Source organism: Lipotes vexillifer, unplaced genomic scaffold (assembly GCF_000442215.2).
Source record: "Lipotes vexillifer unplaced genomic scaffold, Lipotes_vexillifer_v1.1 scaffold715, whole genome shotgun sequence".
In the NCBI taxonomy this organism is placed as follows: domain Eukaryota; kingdom Metazoa; phylum Chordata; class Mammalia; order Artiodactyla; family Lipotidae; genus Lipotes; species Lipotes vexillifer.
Genome location: NW_006788828.1, coordinates 221,860 through 244,088, shown reverse-complemented (window position 1 = coordinate 244,088; position 22,229 = coordinate 221,860). Strand labels below are relative to the sequence as shown.

Sequence of the window (22,229 nt, the reverse complement as noted above, 5' to 3'; positions counted from 1 at the left end):
TATTTAACTTTTGACAATTTGATTAATATGTGTCTTGGCGTGTTTCTCCTTGGATTTACCCTGTATGGGACTCTCTGTGTGAAATGTTAACTATTTCCTTTCCCATATTAGGGAATTTTACAACTATAATCTCTTCCAATATTTTCTCAGTCCCTTTCTTTTTCTCTTCCTCTTCTGGAACCCCTATGATTTGAATGTTTGTTCACTTAATGTTGTCCCAGAGGTCTCTGAGACTGTCCTCAGTTCTTTTCATTCTTTTTTCTTTATTCTGCTCTGCAGTAGTTATTTCCACTATTTTATCTTCCAGGTCACTTATCCGTTCTTCTGCCTCATTTATTCTGCTATTGATCCCATCTAGAGTATTTTTCATTTCATTTATTGTGTTGTTCATCATTGTCTGTTTCATCTTTATTTCTTCTAGGTCCTTGTTAACTGCTTCTTGCATTTTGTCCATTCTATTTCCAAGATTTTGGATCATCTTTACTATCATTATTCTGAACTCTTTTTCAGGTAGACTGCCTATTTCCTCTTCATTTGTTAGGTCTGGTGGGTTTTTATCTTGCTCCTTCATCTGCTGTGTGTTTTTCTGTCTTCGGGTCTCCTTTTTGCAGGCTGCAGGTTCGTAGTTCCCGTTGTTTTTGGTGTCTGTCCTCAGTGGCTAAGGTTGGTTCAGTGGGTTGTGTAGGCTTCCTGGTGGAGGGGACTAGTGCATGTGTTCTGGTGGATGAGGCTGGATCTTGTCTTTCTGGTGGGCAGGTCCACCTCTGGTGGTGTGTTTTGGGGTGTCTGTGGACTTATTATGATTTTAGGCAGCCTCTCTGCTAATGGGTGGGGTTGTGTTTCTGTCTTGCTAGTTGTTTGGCATAGGGTGTCCAGCACTGTAGCTTGCTGGTCGTTGAGTGAAGCTGGGTGTTGGTGTTGAGATGGAGATCTCTGAGAGATTTTTGCTGTTTGATATTACATGGAGCTGGGAGGTCTCTTGTGGACCAGTGTCCTGAAGTTGGCTCTCCCGCCTCAGAGGCACAGCACTGAGTCCTGGCTGCAGCACCAAGAGCCTTTCATCCACACGGCTCAGAATAAAAGGGAGAAAAAGTAGAAAGAAAGAGAGAGAGAGAGAGAGAAAGGAAAGAAGGAAGGAAGGGGATAAAAGAAAAGAAAAGAAAGTAAGGTAAAATAAAGTTATTAAAATAAAAAATTATTAAGAAAAAAAATTTTTTTTAAGTAAATCAAAACAAAACAAAAAAAACGGACGGATAGAACCGTAGGACAAATGGTGAAAGCAAAGCTATACAGACAAAGTCTCACACAGAAGCATACACATTCACAAAAAGTGGAAAAGGGGAAAAAATCATAAATCTTGCTCTCAAAGTCCACCTCCTCAATTTGGGATGATTCGTTGTCTATTCAGGTATTCCACAGGTGCAGGGTATATCAAGTTGATTGTGGAGATTTAATCCGCTGCTCCTGAGGCTGCTGGGAGAGATTTCCCTTTTTCTTCTTTGTTCGCACAGCTCTCGGGGTTCAGCTTTGGATTTGGCCCCGCCTCTGCGTGTAGGTCGCCGGAGGGCATCTGTTCTTCGCTCAGACAGGACGAGGTTAAAGGAGCCGCTGATTCGGGGGCTCTGGCTTACTCAGGCTGCGGGTCGGGAGGGGTACGGACTGCGGGGCGAGCCTGCGGCGGCAGAGGCCAGCGTGACGTTGTACCAGCCTGAGGCGCGCCGTGCGTTCTCCCGGGGAAGTTGTTCCTGGATCCTGGGACCCTGGCGGCGGCGGGCTGCACAGGCTTCCCAGAAGGGAGGTGTGGAGAGTGACCTGTGCTCGCACACAGTCTTCTTAGTAGCGGCAGTAGCAGCCTTAGCGTCTCATGCCCGTCTCTGGGGTCCGTGGTTTTAGCCACGGCTCACGCCCGTCTCTGGAGCTATTTTAAGCAGAGCTGTTAATCCCCTCTCCTCAGCGCACCAGGAAACAAAGAGGGAAGAAAAAGTCTCTTGCCTCTTCAGGCAGGTCCAGACTTTTCCCCGGGCTCCCTCCCGGCTAGCCATGGTGCACTAACCCCTTCAGGCTGTGTTCACACCGCCAACCCCAGTCCTCTCCCTGGGATCCGACCAAAGCCCGAACCTCAGCTCCCAGCCCCGCCCACCCCGGCGGATGAGCAGACAGGCCTCTGGGGCTGGTGAGTGCTGGTTGGCAGCAATCCTCTGTGCGAGAATCTCTCCGCTTTCCCCTCTGCACCCCTGTTGCTGTGCTGTGTCCTCCGCGGCTCTGAAGCTACCCCACTCCGCCACCTGCAGTCTCCGCCCGTGAAGGGGCTTCCTAGTGTGTGGAAACCTTTCCTCCTTCACAGCTCCCTCCCACTGGTGCAGGTCCCATCCCTATTCTTTGGTGTCTGTTTATTCTTTTTTCTTTTGCCCTACCCAAGTACGTGGGGAGTTTCTTGCCTTTTGGGAGGTCTGAGGTCTTCTGCCAGCGTTCAGTAGGTGTTCTGTAGGAGTTGTTCTACATGTAGATGTATTTCTGATGTATCTGTGTGGAGGAAGGTGATCTCTGCGTCTTACTCTTCCACCATCTTTCCCCTCTCTCCCTATCTATGATTTCTAAAGGCACTGTGCTAATTATACTGATTATCTGATGAATTCCTGGTGAAAAAGAATTAGATTATATTACTCTACATATGTAATCTAAATCTGTTATCACTGATGAATTATTTTCTGAATGTGTGTTCTTGTGTTATATAATCATTTGTTTTTCTTTCCTAGGAATGGAAAGAACGTTATGGACACAGTAGAGAAGATTCCACTAGAAACAGAAATGTTCATATTGACCCAAAAGAATCAAACTTCTCAGATATTAGTACCAACCGATGTAAGTAGTTTATTGTCTAGTTTTCCAAGAAATTTTTTTCTTATGCTTGCTTGCATAGAGACTGAGGATTAGTTACCCATCCAGAAATGCCTTTATAGAACTATAAATGTGGTTCTGCAGTGACTTTACTTTTTTCATCCCTCAGTGTATGAGAGGAAGGAGAAACTCAAATATGCATTCTGGTAGGAGAAGGAGACATCTGGGACATCAAGTGAATAGTTGTAATTACACTACCTAAATAATAGTACTTATCCCAGGCACATTGTAGGCAGGTACTGATTTTTGTTTACCTAGATGTTTTTCAGGCTGTTCAGTCATTTTTATAATAAGTTACTGATTGACCCATATATATCAGGTACTTTCCCAGGAATACAGAAATACAAAGAAGATAACTTCCATCCTTGGTTTGCCTATAATTTAGTGAGGGACTGATATCAGGCAGAAGACATTGGTCAGTGGGTTGGGTTAGGAAACCTCCCCACATCCTTGACCCTGCCATCTGCTTCTGGGAATGTGAATTCCCAGGATCCAGAACTGAGTAGAAGGCAGAGGTTGTTTGTCTTTGGGGGAGATGCAGGGATGCTGAGAGAGTGTAAGGGTGCATGCCTGATGCTGAGGGAACTCAGCTCAGGGGATGGAAAAAGAATTCTTTATTGGGAACAGGTTTCTGTTATAAAGAAGTGCTATTTAGGAATAAGTAGTACTTAGCCAGGTGAAGGGGTTTTAGGCAGAAGGAAGAATGAGTGACATGAGAGAACCTTTGGGGAAATGTAGGCTTTTCTCTATGACTAGAGCCTGAAGTATGAGAAGCCTGATGAGAGGCGAGGCTGCAGAGATAGTTGGGAAACAGGTATTATCATGCTTAGAAGTTTAGATTTTATCCCAAAGATAAGATTTCAATATGGAAAGAAGCATGCTCAGATTTTTGGTTTAGGAAGATGAATTTGACATCTGTATAAAGCATGATTTCCAGGGAAGTGAGACAGAAACCAGTTTAGTGTCTGTTTTAGTAATGCAGTAAAAAAATGATGAGGGCATGAAATAAGCACCCTTGAGATGACCCTGGAGATAAAGAAGAAAGGATGTGTTTGGATGAGATTTAGCGTAGAAGAAACAGGAGAAAACTAAAGTTTCAGTTAAAGCTAGAAAATAGAGGGAGGATTCTACAAAGAGATTTGGAAGTTTATCATGGATTTGGAGTTAACAGAGTGCAGAGATCTGGGAGTATGGAGAGTGGTTAAGAGAAGAGGAAACACAAAGTCTTAGGATGATGAGTTAGAAACTGGCCTGTGGTAGGCAACCAGTATTTGCTGAATGAATGAGAGAAACGGTAAAGGGCAGAGTCCAAGATGACAAAAATATGAGAGAATTGGCTTGCCTTAAATTTTCAAAAAGACCTATATTATAGTTTTTTTGAAGCTGTTGAGCTGCTCAGAATAACATTGTGAAAATTTAGGTTGTTTATAAAGTAAACCCCATTTACGTAGAGAAGGGATTAGTTCTCTAGATCTGTGCTGACCAGGATGGTAACCATTAGCTACATATGGCTGTTGAGCATTTGCTGTGTAGCTGGTGCCCCATATCGAAATGATAATATTTTGTATATACTGAGTTAAATTAAATACATTAAGATTAATTTCACCTATTTCTTTTTACTTTTTTAATGTATCTACTAGTAAAAAGTAAATACGGGGCTTGGAATTTATTTCTGTTGGACATTACTGCCCTAAACTCTTGCTTCATGGGAAAAAGACTCAGGCCTTTTTTGAAGAGTTTGAGTTGATTACAACATAAAATCCTAGCCAAGAAGTGAGATGTAGCATCCCCTGTATTCATTGTGCAACCAGCTGAAACTTAATTTGATTATGAACAATTTCACTGTTATGATACCATAGTTAAATACTAATTCTGATTCATACTGAGTCTTTGCTCTATAGCTGCTTCTGAGCTTAGACTACATACAAGGGAGAACTTCTCCTTGTTATTTTCTATCATACTATTAATCATTTTAATCTAATTTTAAGATAACTACGTAGTTATCTTTTCTTAATATTGTCTTTACAATCAAAATTCACATCCTTTATAAACTTGACTTTTCTTTCCGTGAGTCCATAGACTGTGACCCATAAAGACAATAGAAAGTGGACATTTTTTTCTTCTTTTGCAGCAGCATCCAAATATACCAGGGCTAATAATAGGACTGAAAGGGACCGAATAGAACTCCTCCAAGATGCAGAACCTTTGGATTTTAATGCAGAAACATTCACTGATGATCCTCTTGAATCTGAATCAGGAAGGTAAGTTCTAGCTTATCATTTTGGCTCCCGCATTCCTCTGAAATTTTAATAACATTCTGACTTGACGAGATAGACATAAGGAAAGTAGTCATCCTTACTACTAATATAAAGCATATTAAGCAACCTTTGACCTTTTAACACCTTCTAATGCTTTTGTATTTAAAAAATTATAGCATCTAGTGGTGGTGGTTGAAATTAGTATCTTCGCAAACTACTACTAGTAGTATGATAAATAACAAAAAAGAATTGAAATCATTTGGTCGAATCTTAACAATATTTATATGCCTGTTTCTGACAATCCCATTTATGAAATGTATCATATTTTGCAATAGTTTACATAGGTGTAACTGGGTGGCACACTGTTCTAAGCACTTTAACAACAGTAATTGTATTTTATGGTTGTAAGTCCAATTGAATTTGCATCCAGAGAGGCTCAGTAACTTACCCAGGATCACACGGCTTGTATATGACAAAGTCAGGCATTTAAACCCCGGGACTCTGGCTATGGAGTCTGTGCTTTTAGCTACTATACTATGTAGAAATAATTAAACAAAAACAAATCATCATATGCATGAAGATATTTGCTATAGTATTGTCTATAAATAGCAAAAAGAATATTCTATTTATATTCAACAATCTAGTTATTAAATCTGTTAAGTTCCATGATGTATTTTACATCTCCCCATTCCTTTCTTTTTACATCTCTCACCCCGCCATATGTGTCATATGTCATAGGCTCTAAAACCGTCATTAGTTGATTTATAATTAGGTAAATCCCTTTGGGATAACATTCTTGGATAAGTTCCTGATTTCAGCTACTGAATAGATTTTACAGTTCTTACAAATTATGTAACCACTTCCTTTTAATGTGTCCTTGTTTTTCTCTTCTTTATTTTTGATTACTCGGATCATTTCTTTATCCACCTTTCAGGTATCAGCCTGGTGGACGATACCTCTCAATGTCTCGCAGCAGAATATTTGATGATGTTTAAAATCTGTAAGAATATATGGAATAACTAACCAAGATCAACACATAAGTTCAGTCTTTATGAACATCTGTATGCCCTAGAATTTACACTGAATTCTTAGTGAAAAGTGTCAGGATACAAAAGGCATTAAAAATTAATGGGATCTTAGTAATAATAGTTTATTGTTCATTGAATAGAGTATCATCTTTTCTAATAAGGTTTGTTACGTATCATTCCTGAAGTGTCTGCCTTAGAAGTACAGTTACAGTGGAAGGATTTAATTCATGATTAAGATCAGTATATGTTGAAAGCATGTAGTTCAGTTTGTTTCAGATAAATTTTTTTCAGGAAAGTTGTTTCAGAGGTCCAAGGAAGCCATAGTTATAACTGAGTAATATTATACAGTTTTATTATTGTGATTTACATGTTTTCTGTTTCTAAAGAATATGTTGATCCTTTATTTCTCAAAGAGATAGACACCTCAATAACAACCATATTTACAAAACCCATGTCTTAAAACACGGCTTACTTACCAGACATAACTGAATGTAGAAAGCTCTTTTTCAATGCTGTGTGCAAATTAGTTAGGTTTTTGCATGTATAATTAAGATTATCCTTCAACTGATAGTGTTTGTGTATCTTCAGCATGTGTACTATAATCAGGTGATGTATTCTTTCAGTCTTTGGTGGTAACTGGAAATTGTCTTATGCTTTTGGTATTGTTTTGTAAAACATTTTCATTTCAGAGAGAGGTGTTCACCTTTGTCATTTAGCATATTGATTTGAGTTGATTATTCCATTCAAGGAGAATCATAATTATTAATGGTAAATAGTGGGGGGTTTTAATAACCAAAGAGTCCCACAAAATTCTCTGCTTTTTAAAGGTGCCTGTTTATTCCTTTTAAAAACAATATCTGGTTATTCAAAGGTAAAAAGTCAATCCATTTACTGTTATTACTAACAGTTAAATTATGGTTTATAGAAAACAAAACTAGTTTAGAATGGAGATGTGTAGTAACTTGTTGGTTAAACATGTTATTATTTAAAATTGAATTTTTTAAACTTTGTGTTTAAGCCAAAGTTAGGTATTATATTTTAAATCATCAGTGTTTTATTTCACAGTGACTATAGTTGAGCACAACATGTTTGCGGAGAGTTATGTCCCTGAAATATTTGCAACTCTGAGAATCCATACCTTGGATTCACCCAGTGGTAACTGTACTTGAGCTTGCCCATGGCTGTCTTAGTTTGACACCTATTATCCCGCGTAACTTTTAGTAGTGGCCCAGTTTGAAGATGAATTATATAGTCAAATTTGATTATATGTTTCTTGAGGGTAGTTTTTCCCTGAATCATATTTGAATGTTTTATTTTCCTCTTTTCGTAATGTTATCATTTAAATTTTTTAAAAGCCACAGTTTTATGCAGATACTGAGAGGAATAGTGTATCATCCTAATTATCTGATTTTCTTAAATTTTTATGAACTTTGAGATTAGATCCCTTTTAAAATAATTATCAGTGGATAGATTTTACTCTCAATCGAAGATTATATAGACTGCTTATTTAAGAACACACACACACACAGCCTTTTATTGTGAATCATGGTTAGAGAGCAGTAGGCCAGGAGCAGAGATAATTTAACACTGTTTGAAATTTCATGATTGACCATTGAAACCTTGGGCAAATCATGTAACCATTCAGTGCCTCACTTTCTTCATTTTCAAAATGAAGAGGACTCTTGCTATTTACCTACTGATCTACCTCACAAAGCTATTGTGAGGGTATTGAGTTGATGTTTATATGGTGGCATTTAAAAAGACAGAATAAGTTGTTAGCTGTGCTGGTTTTGTTATTTGAAAATAGTGGATGGGAAAAGGATCACCCCAGGAAGGGGTCCAGTTTCTTATTATTACAGAGAAGCTTACAAGTTCCCAGAGCAAAAGCTCTTTTGGGAATGATTAATCAAAATCCTTTGAAAATAATATTGTTTTATTATTCAGTCTTTGGGTTTACTTTGGAATATTTTCCTTAAGTATAATGTTGTTTCTCATCAGGTTTTATCATGAAACTCAGATGCTATTGTAGAAATAGAAGCAGAAAAAGAGAAGAAATCCAGTTACTTTTATAACTTATAATACCCTAAGATATATTGATAGAAGTAAGTAAAGGAATGTACTACTTTATTTTATTGTTAAATTTTTTATGATTTTAATAACTTTTGAGTTATTTCCAAAATAATTTTTGGTTGTTTAAGTGATCCAGAGTATTCAACTTTTTAAGCAGAATTTATCTTACAGGATTTCATATATGATCATATAGGAAAGTTACCTAGCTAGGTAAATTTGTGTTTAGAAGGTAATGATTTAACCCCTGAGGACTAAGAGTTCATTGCTGGGGGAGTGAGTTAATGTTCATTAAGCCACCTTGTAAAAAACTGTAATAAGAACAAAAGTTTTCTGTTTTGAGAAGCTTATTAAAATATAATGATATCTACTGCAAAACGTTACTACTAAATTCATAACCCTACATGCAAAGTACATTTCTTAAAGAATTACTTCTGGCAATTACCTTTTGAGGTGTTTCTTACATAATAATAGATATCTGGTTAAATTTTCTAAATTATTTTTCTAAATAATGTTAGGTAAGGATATTCTAAGCCAGTAGTTCAAAATAACCATTGCAGAAAATAACAATTAATAATCTATTAATTTCATGAATCTATAAGTTGCTGATTAACTTTTGTTACTACATCAATAATTTCTTATTATCAATAGAGCACTTTTGTAAAAATCATTATTAAAATAAACCTAATTATTAGAATTTGTTCTCTTACCAAATGAATGCAGGAGCTTTGGAATAATTTCATCACACAAGAGGCCCTCATTTCACAAGAGTGGTAAGGGCTAAATCAGAACATTCAAGGGTTTTTCATTTATAAAGAATAGATCAGAGAGTTTGACAATCGAAACTTCCTTAAAAAAAGTGCTGCCAATTGATTTGGTTTTGGACACTACTATTTGATTAGATTATCAGTTCTTAAATTTATGCTGGTTGTGTGCCCAAATGAAATTAAATGTGGATAGGAAAGTCAGTGTGAGTGTATTTTAAGTATATTTTAGACTATCAATGAAGGGATTCATTGATGTACAATAGCAAACCTCATTTTTTTATACCTTTAGTAGATTTAGAGAATGTTCTTGATTTTTGTGTTGATTACTATTTTAAAGGAAAAATAAACTCTCCATAATTATAATTCACACTGTTCAGTAATGTGAGTTTTATACTTGTGATTTGTGTGGGCAATGCCTGAAAAATCACAGGGATAAAATATATTTGCACTAAGAGGCAAAACATGTCCCTGAAAAATCTTAACATACTTGAATCTCCAAAATACAATGGATTGTATTGTATTAAATTCTAAATGTTGAGAAGTAAATGAATTTAGAGTTTTATCTTTCCTTTCTTTTCTTCCTTCTTCCCTTCATTCCTTTTATACCTTCCTTCCTATCTGAAGCCTCTCTGTATAGTATGACTTCTAATGTGCTGACAGATTTTTTTTCCGTTTGTTCTTTGGGTACAGTTGTTTTTGATGATCAGTGCACTCAGAAGGTTCTTACTACAGATCCCACTACTTGAATAGCAGTATTGCACTTAAAGTAGTGAAACAGATTTTGCTAGACAACTAGGCAACATCTGAATGTAAATGTGATGGATGCTAGCTCAATGTGTTGTCTTTTTCGCCACTAAGTAGGACACTTCAGTAAAATGAATTATTCTCAGTGTAAATGTTTTAACATAAAATTAGACTTCCAAAACCAGTAATTGTTAAAAACAAAACAAGCAAACAAACCCAAAACATTAAGAACCTTGAGGCCTCTTTTTATGAAAAGGAGTTCATAAGTAATATATATCATTGTCAAAGTTTTCATTAAAGAGAGGTTGGAACAATATGAGAGGGTTACAGGAAGCCTTCTGAATTGTGAATTCCCTTTGTGTGGGGTACTTCTTTCCAACTCAGTGACTTTTTTCCTGCTCAGTGACCTGGAAGACTAAGCAGTGTTATCCCCTGTACTAACTCCTGGAGACCAGGTCCTGTGAGCCGTCTCCACCATCAGAGCAGCCACTAGCCCTGCCCCATCCCCAGTTCCATTGCAGTGGGAACATACCCTCACCCCTAATTCCTTTTATGTTCAGCCTGGTTTTCCTAACATTTTATTTTCACTTTCAAAAGATTTGTCCATTGAGGTTGATCACAATTTTAAATTTGTTAATAGAGCAAGAATATTGGCATGTTCGTCTTCTCATAGATATCCTAAAAGACTTTTGTTTTTAACACACTTCCTGGTGAGAATGAACCTTTTTTCCTGTGAAAATCTTTTCTTTTGTGATTATCCTGATCTCACATCATTTTGCAAAAGGAGATTTTTACTGTACTTAGTGCAAAAGTGTAGAAAGAATGGTTTACTGTGGCAGACATATGGAGAATAAAGTCATAATTTGTTCATCTGACTGTACAACACCATTTTGAGTTGATATTATTGACATAAATCTTATCAACCTAATCACTTAGAGCTGTATTTCTCAAAAGAATGCTGGCTAGCATCTTCCCTACTTAGTACACCAAATTGTAGGGGAGAGACTATGTTTTTTTTTTTAAAGCAATCCAATGGATTTGTTTTTGTCCATATTTTGAACACAACTTGAAGGATTTTTCTCATTTAGAAGGTAGAGAATATGTGGACCTGTCTTTTAAATTACTGTAATCTAATATATATGTTTATAAATTATAGCATTGAAAAAAGAGCTCTAATATTGATGTTGTTACCTTCTGGTATTTAATTTTTATAAAATGTTTTTATAAGTAACTAATTGTAGTATTGCTTTTAAGTAGTTTAAAAATCTTTCTCAAATAAGTTCTGCCCAGAACCTATTTCCTTATAGCAATACTCTAAAGTTCAGTAGTCCACTATGAGTTTGAAATACTCCTACATCTCTTCAGTATCTTTTTATATATACCAGTACCCAAGCAAATTATACCAAATGCCTAATTTCTGTGTTGCATTAATAAAGTACTTGTTATTTATCTAATTCAGTGGATTAGGTGAAATAGAAGATAAGTCTTTCAAATGTGCATCTGATCATAATTTTCAAAATGTTCATTATGTTCATTTTTGGTGCATGATGCCAATTTATCTTTAATCAGCTACTACTACCTGGTATGTAATGGCAGATGTTTTCCTTTCTGACTAATGGGTTCTAGATGTAACTATTTTTCTCTGCAGATTCTCACTAAATATGTATTTGAACAAACCTGCAAAGTGCTACCTATAAGTAAGTTAGCATCTTTGGCCTTATCTATGCATAATGTTCTCTTAGTTTGGTTTTGACAAACTCATGGACTTGGAATTGCTTTGTAGTATTTTAATTTATTGCGATGTAATGAATTTTTTGAAATGTTTATTTGATTAGCTGTTAAAATATAGGAAATTATGTAGCTTTGCATGAAATAAAGTACATTTCTACAAGTTACTAAGAATTTTGCTGATTATGTGTTTTACTTCATACCACCTTTGAGATTAAACTCTTTTTAGTAGACTAAGGCATTTTTTGTTCCTTACAAATTTATTAACAGGTATCACAAAATAAATATTTTAAGGTAAATAATTCAATACTGTAGGTTCCACATTACTTTATCTTGTGTTTATAATTAAAATAAATAATTGTTATAAAACAGATATCGTATATTAATGTATATACGTGAATCTAGAAAAATAGTACAAATGAACCTATTTGCAGGGCAGGAATAGAAACACAGATGTAGGGAATAGATGTGTGGACACAGGGAGGGGGGAGGGGAGGGTGGGATGAACTGGGAGATTAGGTTTGACATAATTACACTACCATGTGTAAAACAGATAGCTAGTGGGAACCTGCTGTATAGCACAGGGAGCTCAGTTCGGTACTCTGTGATGACCTAGATGGGTGGGATGGGGGGTGGGCAGGGAGGTCCAAGAGGGAGGGGATATATGTATACATATAGCTGATTCACTTCACTGTACAGCAGAAACTAACACAACATTGTAAAGCAATTATACTCCAATTTAAAAAAAAAAATAGAGCAGAAATCAATGAAGTTGAAAACAGGAAAACAATAAAGAAAATCAGTGAAACCAAAAACTGAGTGTATGAAAAGATCAATAAAACTGATGAAACCCTAGCCGGGCTGACAAAGGAAATAGAGAGTTGCTTACCCATATACCAAAAAGAACAATGGAAATTTGAAATTAAAAGCACAACACCATTTACATTCATCGTAGCTAATACAATAAGACAAGAAAAGGAAATAAAAGATATACAGGTTTGGAAGGAAGAAATAAAACCGTATTTGTTTGCAGATGATATGATCATCTATGTAGCAAACTAAAAGAATTGACCAAAAAAAAAAAAACTTCCTGGAATAAGTCATTATAGCAAGTTTGCAGGATATAAGATTAATATGCAAAAGTGAATCACTCTCCCTTTTACCAACAATGGAGAAGTAGAATTTGAAATTAAAAATAATACCATTTACATTAGCACCCCCCAAAATGAAATACTTAGGTATAAATCTAATAAAATATATTTAAGATCTATGTGAAGAAAACTACAAACCTCTGTTGAAAGAAATCAAAGAACAAAATAAATGGAGAGAGATTCCATGTTCATGGATGGGAAGACCCAATATTACTGGGATGTCAGTTCTTCCCAAATTGATCTATAGATTCAATGCAATTCCAGTTAAAGCCCCAATAAGTTATTTTGTAGATATTGACAAACTGATACTAAAGTTTATATGGAGAGGCAAAAGACCCAGAAGAGCCAGCACAATACTGAAGGAGAGCAAAATCGGAGGACTGACACTACCCAACTTCAAGACTTACTATAAATCTACAATTATCAAGACATTGTGGGATTGGTGAAAAAATAGACAAATAGACAAATGGAGCAGAACAGAGAGCCCAGAAATACACCCACATAAATATAGTCAATTGTTTGACAAAGGAACAAAGGCAATTCAATAGAGAAAGGGTAGTCTTGTTAACAAATGATGCTGGAACACTGGATAACCATGTATAAAAAAAAAAGTCTAGACACTAACTTTACACCTTTCACAAAAATTAACTCAAAATGGTTCATGAACCTAAAACTATAACACAAAACTTCTAGAAGGTAACATAGGAGGAAATGTAGGTAAACTTGGGCTTGGCAACCAGTATATATATCACACAAAAATGTGTGTGTATGTTTACCCAGAGACATGTACAAGGATGTTCATTGTGCTACTCACAGTTACTTCAACCATAAATAATTCAATCAACAGAATGAGTTTATTTATTCAACATGATGGATATATGCATTAATAAGTAGAAATGATTAATTACAGCTATGTAACAACACGGATGAAACAGATAATGTAGATCCAAAGAATTCAGATGTGAAAAAATAATATAGTGTGATTCTGTTTATATAAAGTTAAAAAAAGATAAATTGTAGACTTAAAAGATGAATGCTTTGTAGTAAAATAAAGAAAAAAGAAACAAGGAAAGATTACCATACATGTCATGCTGTTGCTTACCTTTGAGGAGGAGAAAGGGATTAGTGATTGCAATAGAGCACAAGAGAAGTTTCTGGATTGCTGCCTGTGTTCTCTTTCTTGGGTGGGTGGTTTTACAGGTGTTCACTTGGTAATGAATCACTGAATAGTACGTGCTTTTATGTGTGCTTTGCTGTATGTACCTTTTATTTCATAATAAGCTTAAAAAATATAGAGATTTAAATTACATAACTTATACCATATAAGTTGGGAGTGGAGCAAACTGCATTATAATGTTCTAAGGGAGGAGTAAAGAGGTTGCTTAAGCCAGATTTTCAGTTGAGGATGCATGCTACAATAATCATTAAAAGAACAGAAATAGGATATAGATACAAATAAAGGAAAAATGGAATGATAAAAAATTCAAATCAAAACAGCAAAAGAACAAAAATAACCCTAAAACTAGACTTTATTGTTTCAAAATGCATACATAGTTGAGAACACTATAAAGAAAGTCATGTGAAGTGATTTACTATATAAGTCAGTATGCTTCTGATAGGGATGGGACATTCAAAGGTATCACTCGGAGAGGCTCTCAGTTACTAAGGGCAATGTTTTTTTCTTATACTTGGGCATTTTTTACAAGCATTTTTCTATTTATACTTATTTACTATACATTTATATTTTATGCACTTTTCTGAATGTGTTTGTATTTCAAAATGTAAAACGTTTCTAAAAAGAAAAATAAGTTTCTGTAAATCACATTAATAGTTGAAAGAGTAAAAGTTCTATTTTTTAAAAAACATTTTTTCTGATGAAGAATGGATATCTGCACGCATATGTATAGACATGTATATGTATAAATAAGAACCCCAAACTACTGCAAAACAGTCTTGAGAAAGAAGAACAGAGATGGAGGAATCACACTCCCTGACTTCAGACTTTGCTACAAAGATACATAATCAAAACAGTATAGTACTGGCACAAAAACAGATACCTAGATCAATGGAAAAGAATAGAGACCCCAGAAATAAACCCATATACTTATAGTCAATCTATGACAAAGGAGGCAAGAATATACAACAGTCTCTTCAATAAGTGGTGCTAGGAAAACTGGCCAGCTACGTATAAAAGAATGAAATTAGAATATTCTCTAACACCATATACAAAAATAAACTCAAGAGGTATTAAAGACCTAAATGTAAGACTGGAAACCATAAAACTCCTAGAAGAAATCATAGGGAGAACACTCTATGTTATATTTTTTTGGATCTGTCTCCTAAAGCAAAGGAAATAAAAGCAAAAATAAACAAATCGGACCTAATTAAACTTAAAAGCTTATGCACAGCAAAGGAAACCATAAACAAAACAAAAAGACAACCTACAGATTGGGAGAAAATATTTGCAAATGATACTACTGACAAGGGATTAATTTCCAAAATATACAAGCAGCTCATATAACTCAACATCAGAAAAACAACCCAATTTAAAAAATGGGCAGGGACTTCCCTGGTGGTGCAGTGGTTAAGAATCTGCCTGCCAATGCAGGGGACACAGGTTCAATCCCTGGTCCAGGAAGATTCCACATGCTGTGGAGCAACTAAGCCCGTGAGCCACAACTACTGAGCCCACGAACCACAACTACTGAAGCCTGCACACCTAGAGCCCACGCTCCTCAATAAGAGAAGCCACGGCAATGAGAAGCCCACGCACCACAACAAATGGACCCTGCTCGCCGCAACTGGAGAAAGCCCGCGTGCAGCAATGAAGACCCAGTGCAGCCAAAATAAATAAATAAATAAATAATTTTTTAAAAAAATGGACAGAAGACCTGAATAGACATTTTCCCAAAAAGGTATATAGATGGCCAACAGGCACATGAAAAGGTGTTCAACATCACTAATCATCAGGGAAATGCAAATCAAAATCACAATGAGCTATCACCTCATGCCTGTCAGAATGGCTATCATCAAAAAGAACACAAATAACAAGTACTGGCTAGGATGTGGAGGAAAGGGAGCTCTTGTACACTGTTGGTGGGGATGTAAATTGATACAGCCACTGTGGAAAGCAGTATGGAGGTTTCTCAGAAAACTAAAAATAGAGCTACCACATGACCCAACAGTTTTACTCCTGGGTATATATCCAAAAAAACACAAAAACACTAATTTGAAAAGATAACATGCATCCCAATTTTCATAGCAGCATTATTTACAATTCCCAAGATATGGAACCAAACCTAAGTGTCCATCAACAGATGAATGGATAAAGATGATGTGGTATATATACATACAATGGAATACTAGTCAGCCATTAAGAAGAATGAAATTTTGCCATTTGCGATGATATGGATGGACTTGGAGGGTATTATGCTAAGTAAAATAAGTCAAAGATAAATACTGTATGATATCACTTATATTTGGAATCTAAAAAAATACAACAAACTAGTGAATATAACAGCAAAAACAACAAAAACAGACTCACAGATATAAAGAACAAACTAGTCGTTACCAGTGGGGAAAGGGAAAGGGGGAGGGGCAATATAAGGGTATGGGATGAAGAGGTAAAAACTATAAGGTATAAAATAAGCTACAAGGATATATTGTACAATAGAGAGAATATAGCCAGTATTTTATAATAACTATAAATGGAGTATAACCTTAAAAAATTGTGAATCACTATGTTGTACACCTGTAACATATATTGTACATCAACTGTATTTCAATTAAAAATAATAAATGAAAAAAGAAAACAATGAAAATATAAGCATTCTTTTTTTCTGATAAAGGATGCATATCTACATGCATATATATAGACATATATATGTATAAACATGAATGCAAAACTACTGCAACTGTCATCCTTAATGCTATAATCTTTACCTTTAAGACCCAGAGCAAGCCACTTCTATTCAACATTGTATGTTCCATAATCATAAGAAGAGAGAAATAAAAGGCCTAAGAATGAGAAAAGAAGAAACACACTTTTATTTACTCTGACATGGTTATGTATGTGGAAGATCCAAAAATACACAAATTATTAGAATTGATAAGAAAGTGGCATCTCTTAAGATGGTGTTTGGAGCCTCTGAACCCTGGTTAAGTCACAGACCTCCAGTAAACCCAAACCTCAGTCTCATATTTGTTTTAAAAAAGGGGGAGTGGTGAGTGGTTGGCTTATAATACAACGCTTATCAGTGTGGCTGTGAGGATTATAATAAAAAAATGTACTTAGAAGTCTCCCGCAAAATGTTACCCCACAGTATTCATTTATTAAGAAACACCAATCATCTGTGTGGTTAAGCTCTTCCTCTTCCTTCAGGCTCTTATCTGGAAGTCATTTCTGAGGGAACATCCCTGCTTAATTTTTTCTTCCTAGCCCTTAACTTAGCACTAACGTAATATGTGCTATTTCTCATCTCTCTGCTCAGACATAAGCTCCAAGAGGAATTATTTTTGTTTGCAGAACCACCTGTGCCTGACCCATAATAAATGCTCAATAAATTTGTGTTGAATCAGTACATAGATGGGTTAATTTACACAGTCACCATCCTGTCCTGATCTGAGCTACTGCATTATAGTAGGTAGTGGGGAGTATTTCCTAGGATACTAAATGGGAGGGGCCTTGGGACACCTTTTAAACCTCACCACCTGTCAGTCTCTTCCCTGTGGAGAGAGGGGAGGGTTGGAGATTAGATGTGTGACTATTAGAATTAGTAAGAAGGGTAATGGAGCGCACAAAATTTGGGGGAGAGATCCAGAAAAGGAAACGTGGGATACTGAAGGCAGACTCCGGGTATCCTGAGTTGGCATTCTGGGCCAGTGCTGCTCAAAGTGTCACTTGTCAACCTTGAAGAGGAACTTTTCTTTTCTCTACATAAAGACTTGCTTTTTGTAGAGACTCTCCAGCCCTGGATTTCTAGGCAGGATTTCTCAAACCTATCCCACGTGTTTTTAACTTTTTTGTTTTGTTTTGTTTTGTGTTTTTGCGGTACGCGGGCCCCTCACTGTTGCGGCTTCTCCCGCCGCTGAGCACAGGCTCCGGACGTGCAGGCTCAGCGGCCATGGCTCACGGGCCCAGCCGCTCCGCGGCACGCGGGATCCCCCCGGACCGGGGCACGAACCTGCGCCCCCCGCATCGGCAGGCGTACTCCCAACCACTGCGCCACCAGGGAAGCCCCTTAACTTTTTTTTTAAGCATAATTAAAGTCTCCCAACTGATTTACATGAAATAAGTAGTAGCATACAGACAGAATCACTATACTAACTGCTAATTAGATTGTGACTACACTTTCATAATGCCTAGTTCTTTCCTTTGAAACCCTTAACATACTTATTATTGTTTAATCTGTTATTTTTAATGATTTGTTCAACATCTGTTTCCCAAACTGTAAGCTCCATGAGGACAAAGGTCATGTTTGCCTTGCTTACTACCGGGTCCACAGAATGTATCATAGTGTACAGCACTTAGGCAGATGGTAAACATTGACTGCACTATCTAAAAATTGAGATTTATAGACATATTAGACCAAAGTATAAATCACATCTTTCTTGACTAGGATTTTGCAGTTAATGAAGCCTTTGCTACTGTTCCAGGTATAACTTGGAAAATTATTCTCATTCAGACAATGAATTCAAGAAGACTCCTTGCACTATCTCTTTCTGGCCTTAAGCTAACTGTCTGCTTTTTTTACCGATCCAATCAGAAGACCCTCACCAAACCTACTATAGCCTAAACTGACTATACATTTGGTCACATTTATTCTCCCCTCATAACCTCGTGTTCTTTTGGAAGAAGCCTACCCTATCTGTCCCACTGCTGAAATGACAAGCCAGCTTCCTCTTACTTGCTCCCAATAATTATCAGTAATTATCCTCAAAGGAAGGATTTCTTATTGAAACAGAAATTTTAACAACTTCCATCTTCTTCTTTCTCCTGAACCAATTGTAAATGAACTTGAACAACTTAAATATATGTGAGCAGTGATATACCCTGTGTCCTTATGTTAGGGTAAATGCATGTTTGCCTTCTCTCTCCCTCCAAAACAGTTACTCTCAACCCTGGCTTCATATTAGAATCACCTGAGGAACTTTGAAAGCATACTTATGTCTGGGTCCCATTTCAGAATGTCTTATGTAAATGATTTATGCTGAAGTCCAGGCATAGATGTAATTGTAAAGGCCCCCAGGAATTATAGCCCACAAAGTAGAGACTCTACTCTCCACAAGCCATGTCTCTATCTCCCCCAACATCTCTTACCAGAGAGCACGGGGCAGGGCTGTCTCCTCAGGGTTTTCTCTAAGTGTCAGGCCTTCTCTTTAGCAAAAGTGGTCATAGTTGATTGCTGATCATTCAGTTCATCAGTTGACTGCCTGATTCCTGGGCTTGGGAAGTGAGAATCTCACTTTTCAGCCAATTTGCTGCATCCTGAGATCATAAGTGTAGAACCCCTTAGGTGGGGCATTTGTCAAATGCTCTATGAACTAGCAAATGTTTAAACATTATTAAAAGAAAAGAAAATGAAGCCCCAATAAAGTAAAACCTCAAGTAAAAGCTGACACAGAATATTAATCCTCAGCAGGATTTTTAGAATCTGCATCACAGAAGAGGCCCTTAGGGATGAAGAAAAATATAAAGTCCTCATTCACTGCCTCTTAAACAGGAGTCCCAGGCAACAGTGACTTTCTGAAGGATTTGCTGCCAATGGAATGTGAAGACATCTGTTGGCCCAATAGTTGAAAGCAAGAGACTGGCAGGTGTCACTGGCACACAGCTTTTAGAGTCGTTTATCAAAAAAAAAAAAAAAATTGCTGTTCCTTCACTTGTGTTCATGAGACCCTATAACATCTCCCAGAGCAGGAAGACCATTAAACGATGGGTACAATTTAGATGAGGGGAAGAAAGAAAGCATAATGGCAGAAGGAAGAAAGCAGGAACACTCTAAGCACCAGAGAGAATTGTAGCAAAGACAAAAACAAGGAAATGGGTAAATGCGGGTTTATCACTTAAGGAAATTGCTGAATAGTTCTCCTACCTTTGGCCATGTACACATCTTTACCAACATTTGGTGTTGTCAGTCTTTTTAATTTTAACCATTCTGGTGAGGGTGAAATGGTACCTCTAGTTTCAGTTTTCATTTCCTTCATCTCCAATGATGTTAAACATCTTTTCAGGTGTTAATAGCTGTCTTTATATCTTCCTTTTTGAAATGTCTGTTCATCTTTAGCCCCCCTCCCCTTTTTTTTGAGTTCTCTTTCTCAGATCCTACTCAGGTCCACACACTCAGCTCCAGAAACCTCTATCAAAGAGGAAGTCATGTCAGTCCACCTCTTTCCTTCCCCTTTGCCTTATAAAACAGAAACAAACAAACAAAACAAACAAAATAGCCCAGTTTTTAGTTAGGTTGTTTGTCTTTTTATTATAGTTTTGTAGAAGTTCTTTTTATGTTATGGATAGAGATCTTCCATGGATTGCCTGTTTTTTTTCTTATTGGTCTTTTGATGAACAGAAGCATTTATGTTTGATGAACCCTGGTTTATCAGTTTTTTTGTTTATTACTTAAGAAATCTTTGCTATCTCCAGATCAGAAGGGTATTCTCCTATGCTTTCTTTTTCTATAGATTTTATAGTTTTATATTTTACATTTAGGCCCATGATCCATCTTGAATTAAAGTTTGTACATAGATGTTTTAGGGGATTATGATCTTTTAAAAAATATAAATATTTAGCTCTTTTGTCTTCAAAGCAGCTTGCTGGGATTGTGTGTGTGTGTGTGTATGTTGGATTTATAGACCGGTTTTGGGAGAATAGAGATCGTAACAGTTTTGAGCTTTCAGAGCCATTAACATTGTACATCTTTTGATTTCGGTAATGCTTTGTAGAGTGTAGAGGTCATGGACTTTTTTTTTTTTTTTTTGGCTAGATTTAATCTTAGGCATGTAAAGTTTTTTATATTTCAATTTCCATTAGTTTTTGCTATTAGATAGAAATACAACTGATTTTTATATATAAACCTTGAGTCCTGCAATTTTGATGAACTGACTTATTCTATTGGGACTTTTTGTAGCTTCCATAAGGGTTTTCTATGTACACAACAGTGTCTCTGACAATATCAGTTTTCTTCCTTCCCGATTATTTAATTCATTCATTCATTCATTCATTTATTTATGAACTGGCTAGAGTTTCTACCATGTTGTTGAATAAAAATAGTAAGAGCAGGCATTTCTGCTTTGTTCCTATCTTAGATGGAAAAAGTTCAGTGTTTCACAATTAAGTATGATTATAGACCAAGATTTTAAAAAATATATGCCTTTTATCACATTGAAGAAATTACTTTCTATTGCTAGTTATGCTGAGAGTTTCTATCAGAAAAGGGTATTGAGTTTCATCAAGAAAACAAAGATTTTTTTCTGCATCTGTTGAGGAGATCATATGGTACTTCGTTTTTACTCTGTTATTGTGGTGAGTTATGATTCATTTTGTTGATGGTTTGCTATGCAAAAGACTGTATGTTTGATTAGGTTTATTTTTGCTTTTGTTGCTTTTCTTTGGGTGTCAAATCCAAAAAAATCATCACCAAGACCTATGTCAAGGAGCTTACTGCCTATGTTTTCTTCTAGGAATTTTCTTGTTTCCAGTCACTGAGGTCTTTTTCTTCCTGTTTCAGAGTTGCACTAAAACCCCGCACCGAAGCCAGTCTTGTTTTGAGGATAGAAAATGCAAAGATGACTTCTGGGGTTTGCATGCCCTGTCCTTCCCAGGGTTAACATTACAAGGTGGCAGAATTACAAGATGGCCTCAACTTGTACCTAGGGAAACTGTGGAAAGGTCCCTAGTCCTATTTTATGAGGCTCATTCAGGATTAGAGTCTCAGCTTTAGAGGTTCGGTCCTCCGGGTGAAGACTTGGACTTCAGAGTTAGGACTCTAGCACCTCTTCATGAATAAATTACCTCCTTTTAAAAGGCCATCAGAGCTATAATCCAGGAATGGTAGGTCAAGTTCCCTTGGGGATTTGCTTAGGGAGGTCTTGAGTTTGCTACACTAGCAGAGATTTTAAGCAGGTACCTGGGGAAATGGAGCGTGGATACAGCAGTATGGAGTATTAGAGCGGTTAGGTGGAGTACCATAAGTTTGGGGAAGGGTCCATAAAACTGAGATGGGTCCAAGTCACCTGGAGGTAGAGTTGTCATCCACGTGATTTCTAAACGTCTCTACAATTCCTGGTTCAGAGTTATCTCCCAGGCAGGGCGGGCGGAGATTATCTCAACAGCGCTGGATCAGCTGACTAACCCCTCCTTTCTGCTGCGAAGGTTAGGGAGGGTGAGGAGAGACTGTCTAATGGTTTCCTCACAGAGGGAGGAGGGGCCCAAGGGCGAGAGGGGACTAATAGAACGGAAGATGGGCAGACCCGCTCTCTTATTTCTCCCCAAGCCCCCAGCCAGCACCTTTCCTTCGCTGCCTGAGCATCAGGTCCCCTGTGCGGGGGCAGGGCAGGGGTCTCGGCCCCGCAGCTTCGACAGGAGCAAGG

General features: G+C 36.9%; 1 protein-coding gene across 1 annotated transcript in view; it reads left to right on the top strand.

Moving 5' to 3' along the window:
* LMBRD2 (LMBR1 domain containing 2) overlaps window positions 1–6,877 on the top strand; it is a 48,993-nt gene extending 42,116 nt beyond the window's left edge. Inside the window, exons 16-18 of the mRNA XM_007461838.1 lie at window positions 2,757–2,862; window positions 5,030–5,159; window positions 6,091–6,877. Coding sequence (XP_007461900.1) covers window positions 2,757–2,862; window positions 5,030–5,159; window positions 6,091–6,151 — 297 coding nt within the window. The 3' untranslated portion in view covers window positions 6,152–6,877. The remainder of the gene's footprint in view (window positions 1–2,756; window positions 2,863–5,029; window positions 5,160–6,090) is intronic.
* The last annotated feature ends 15,352 nt before the right edge of the window (window positions 6,878–22,229 follow it).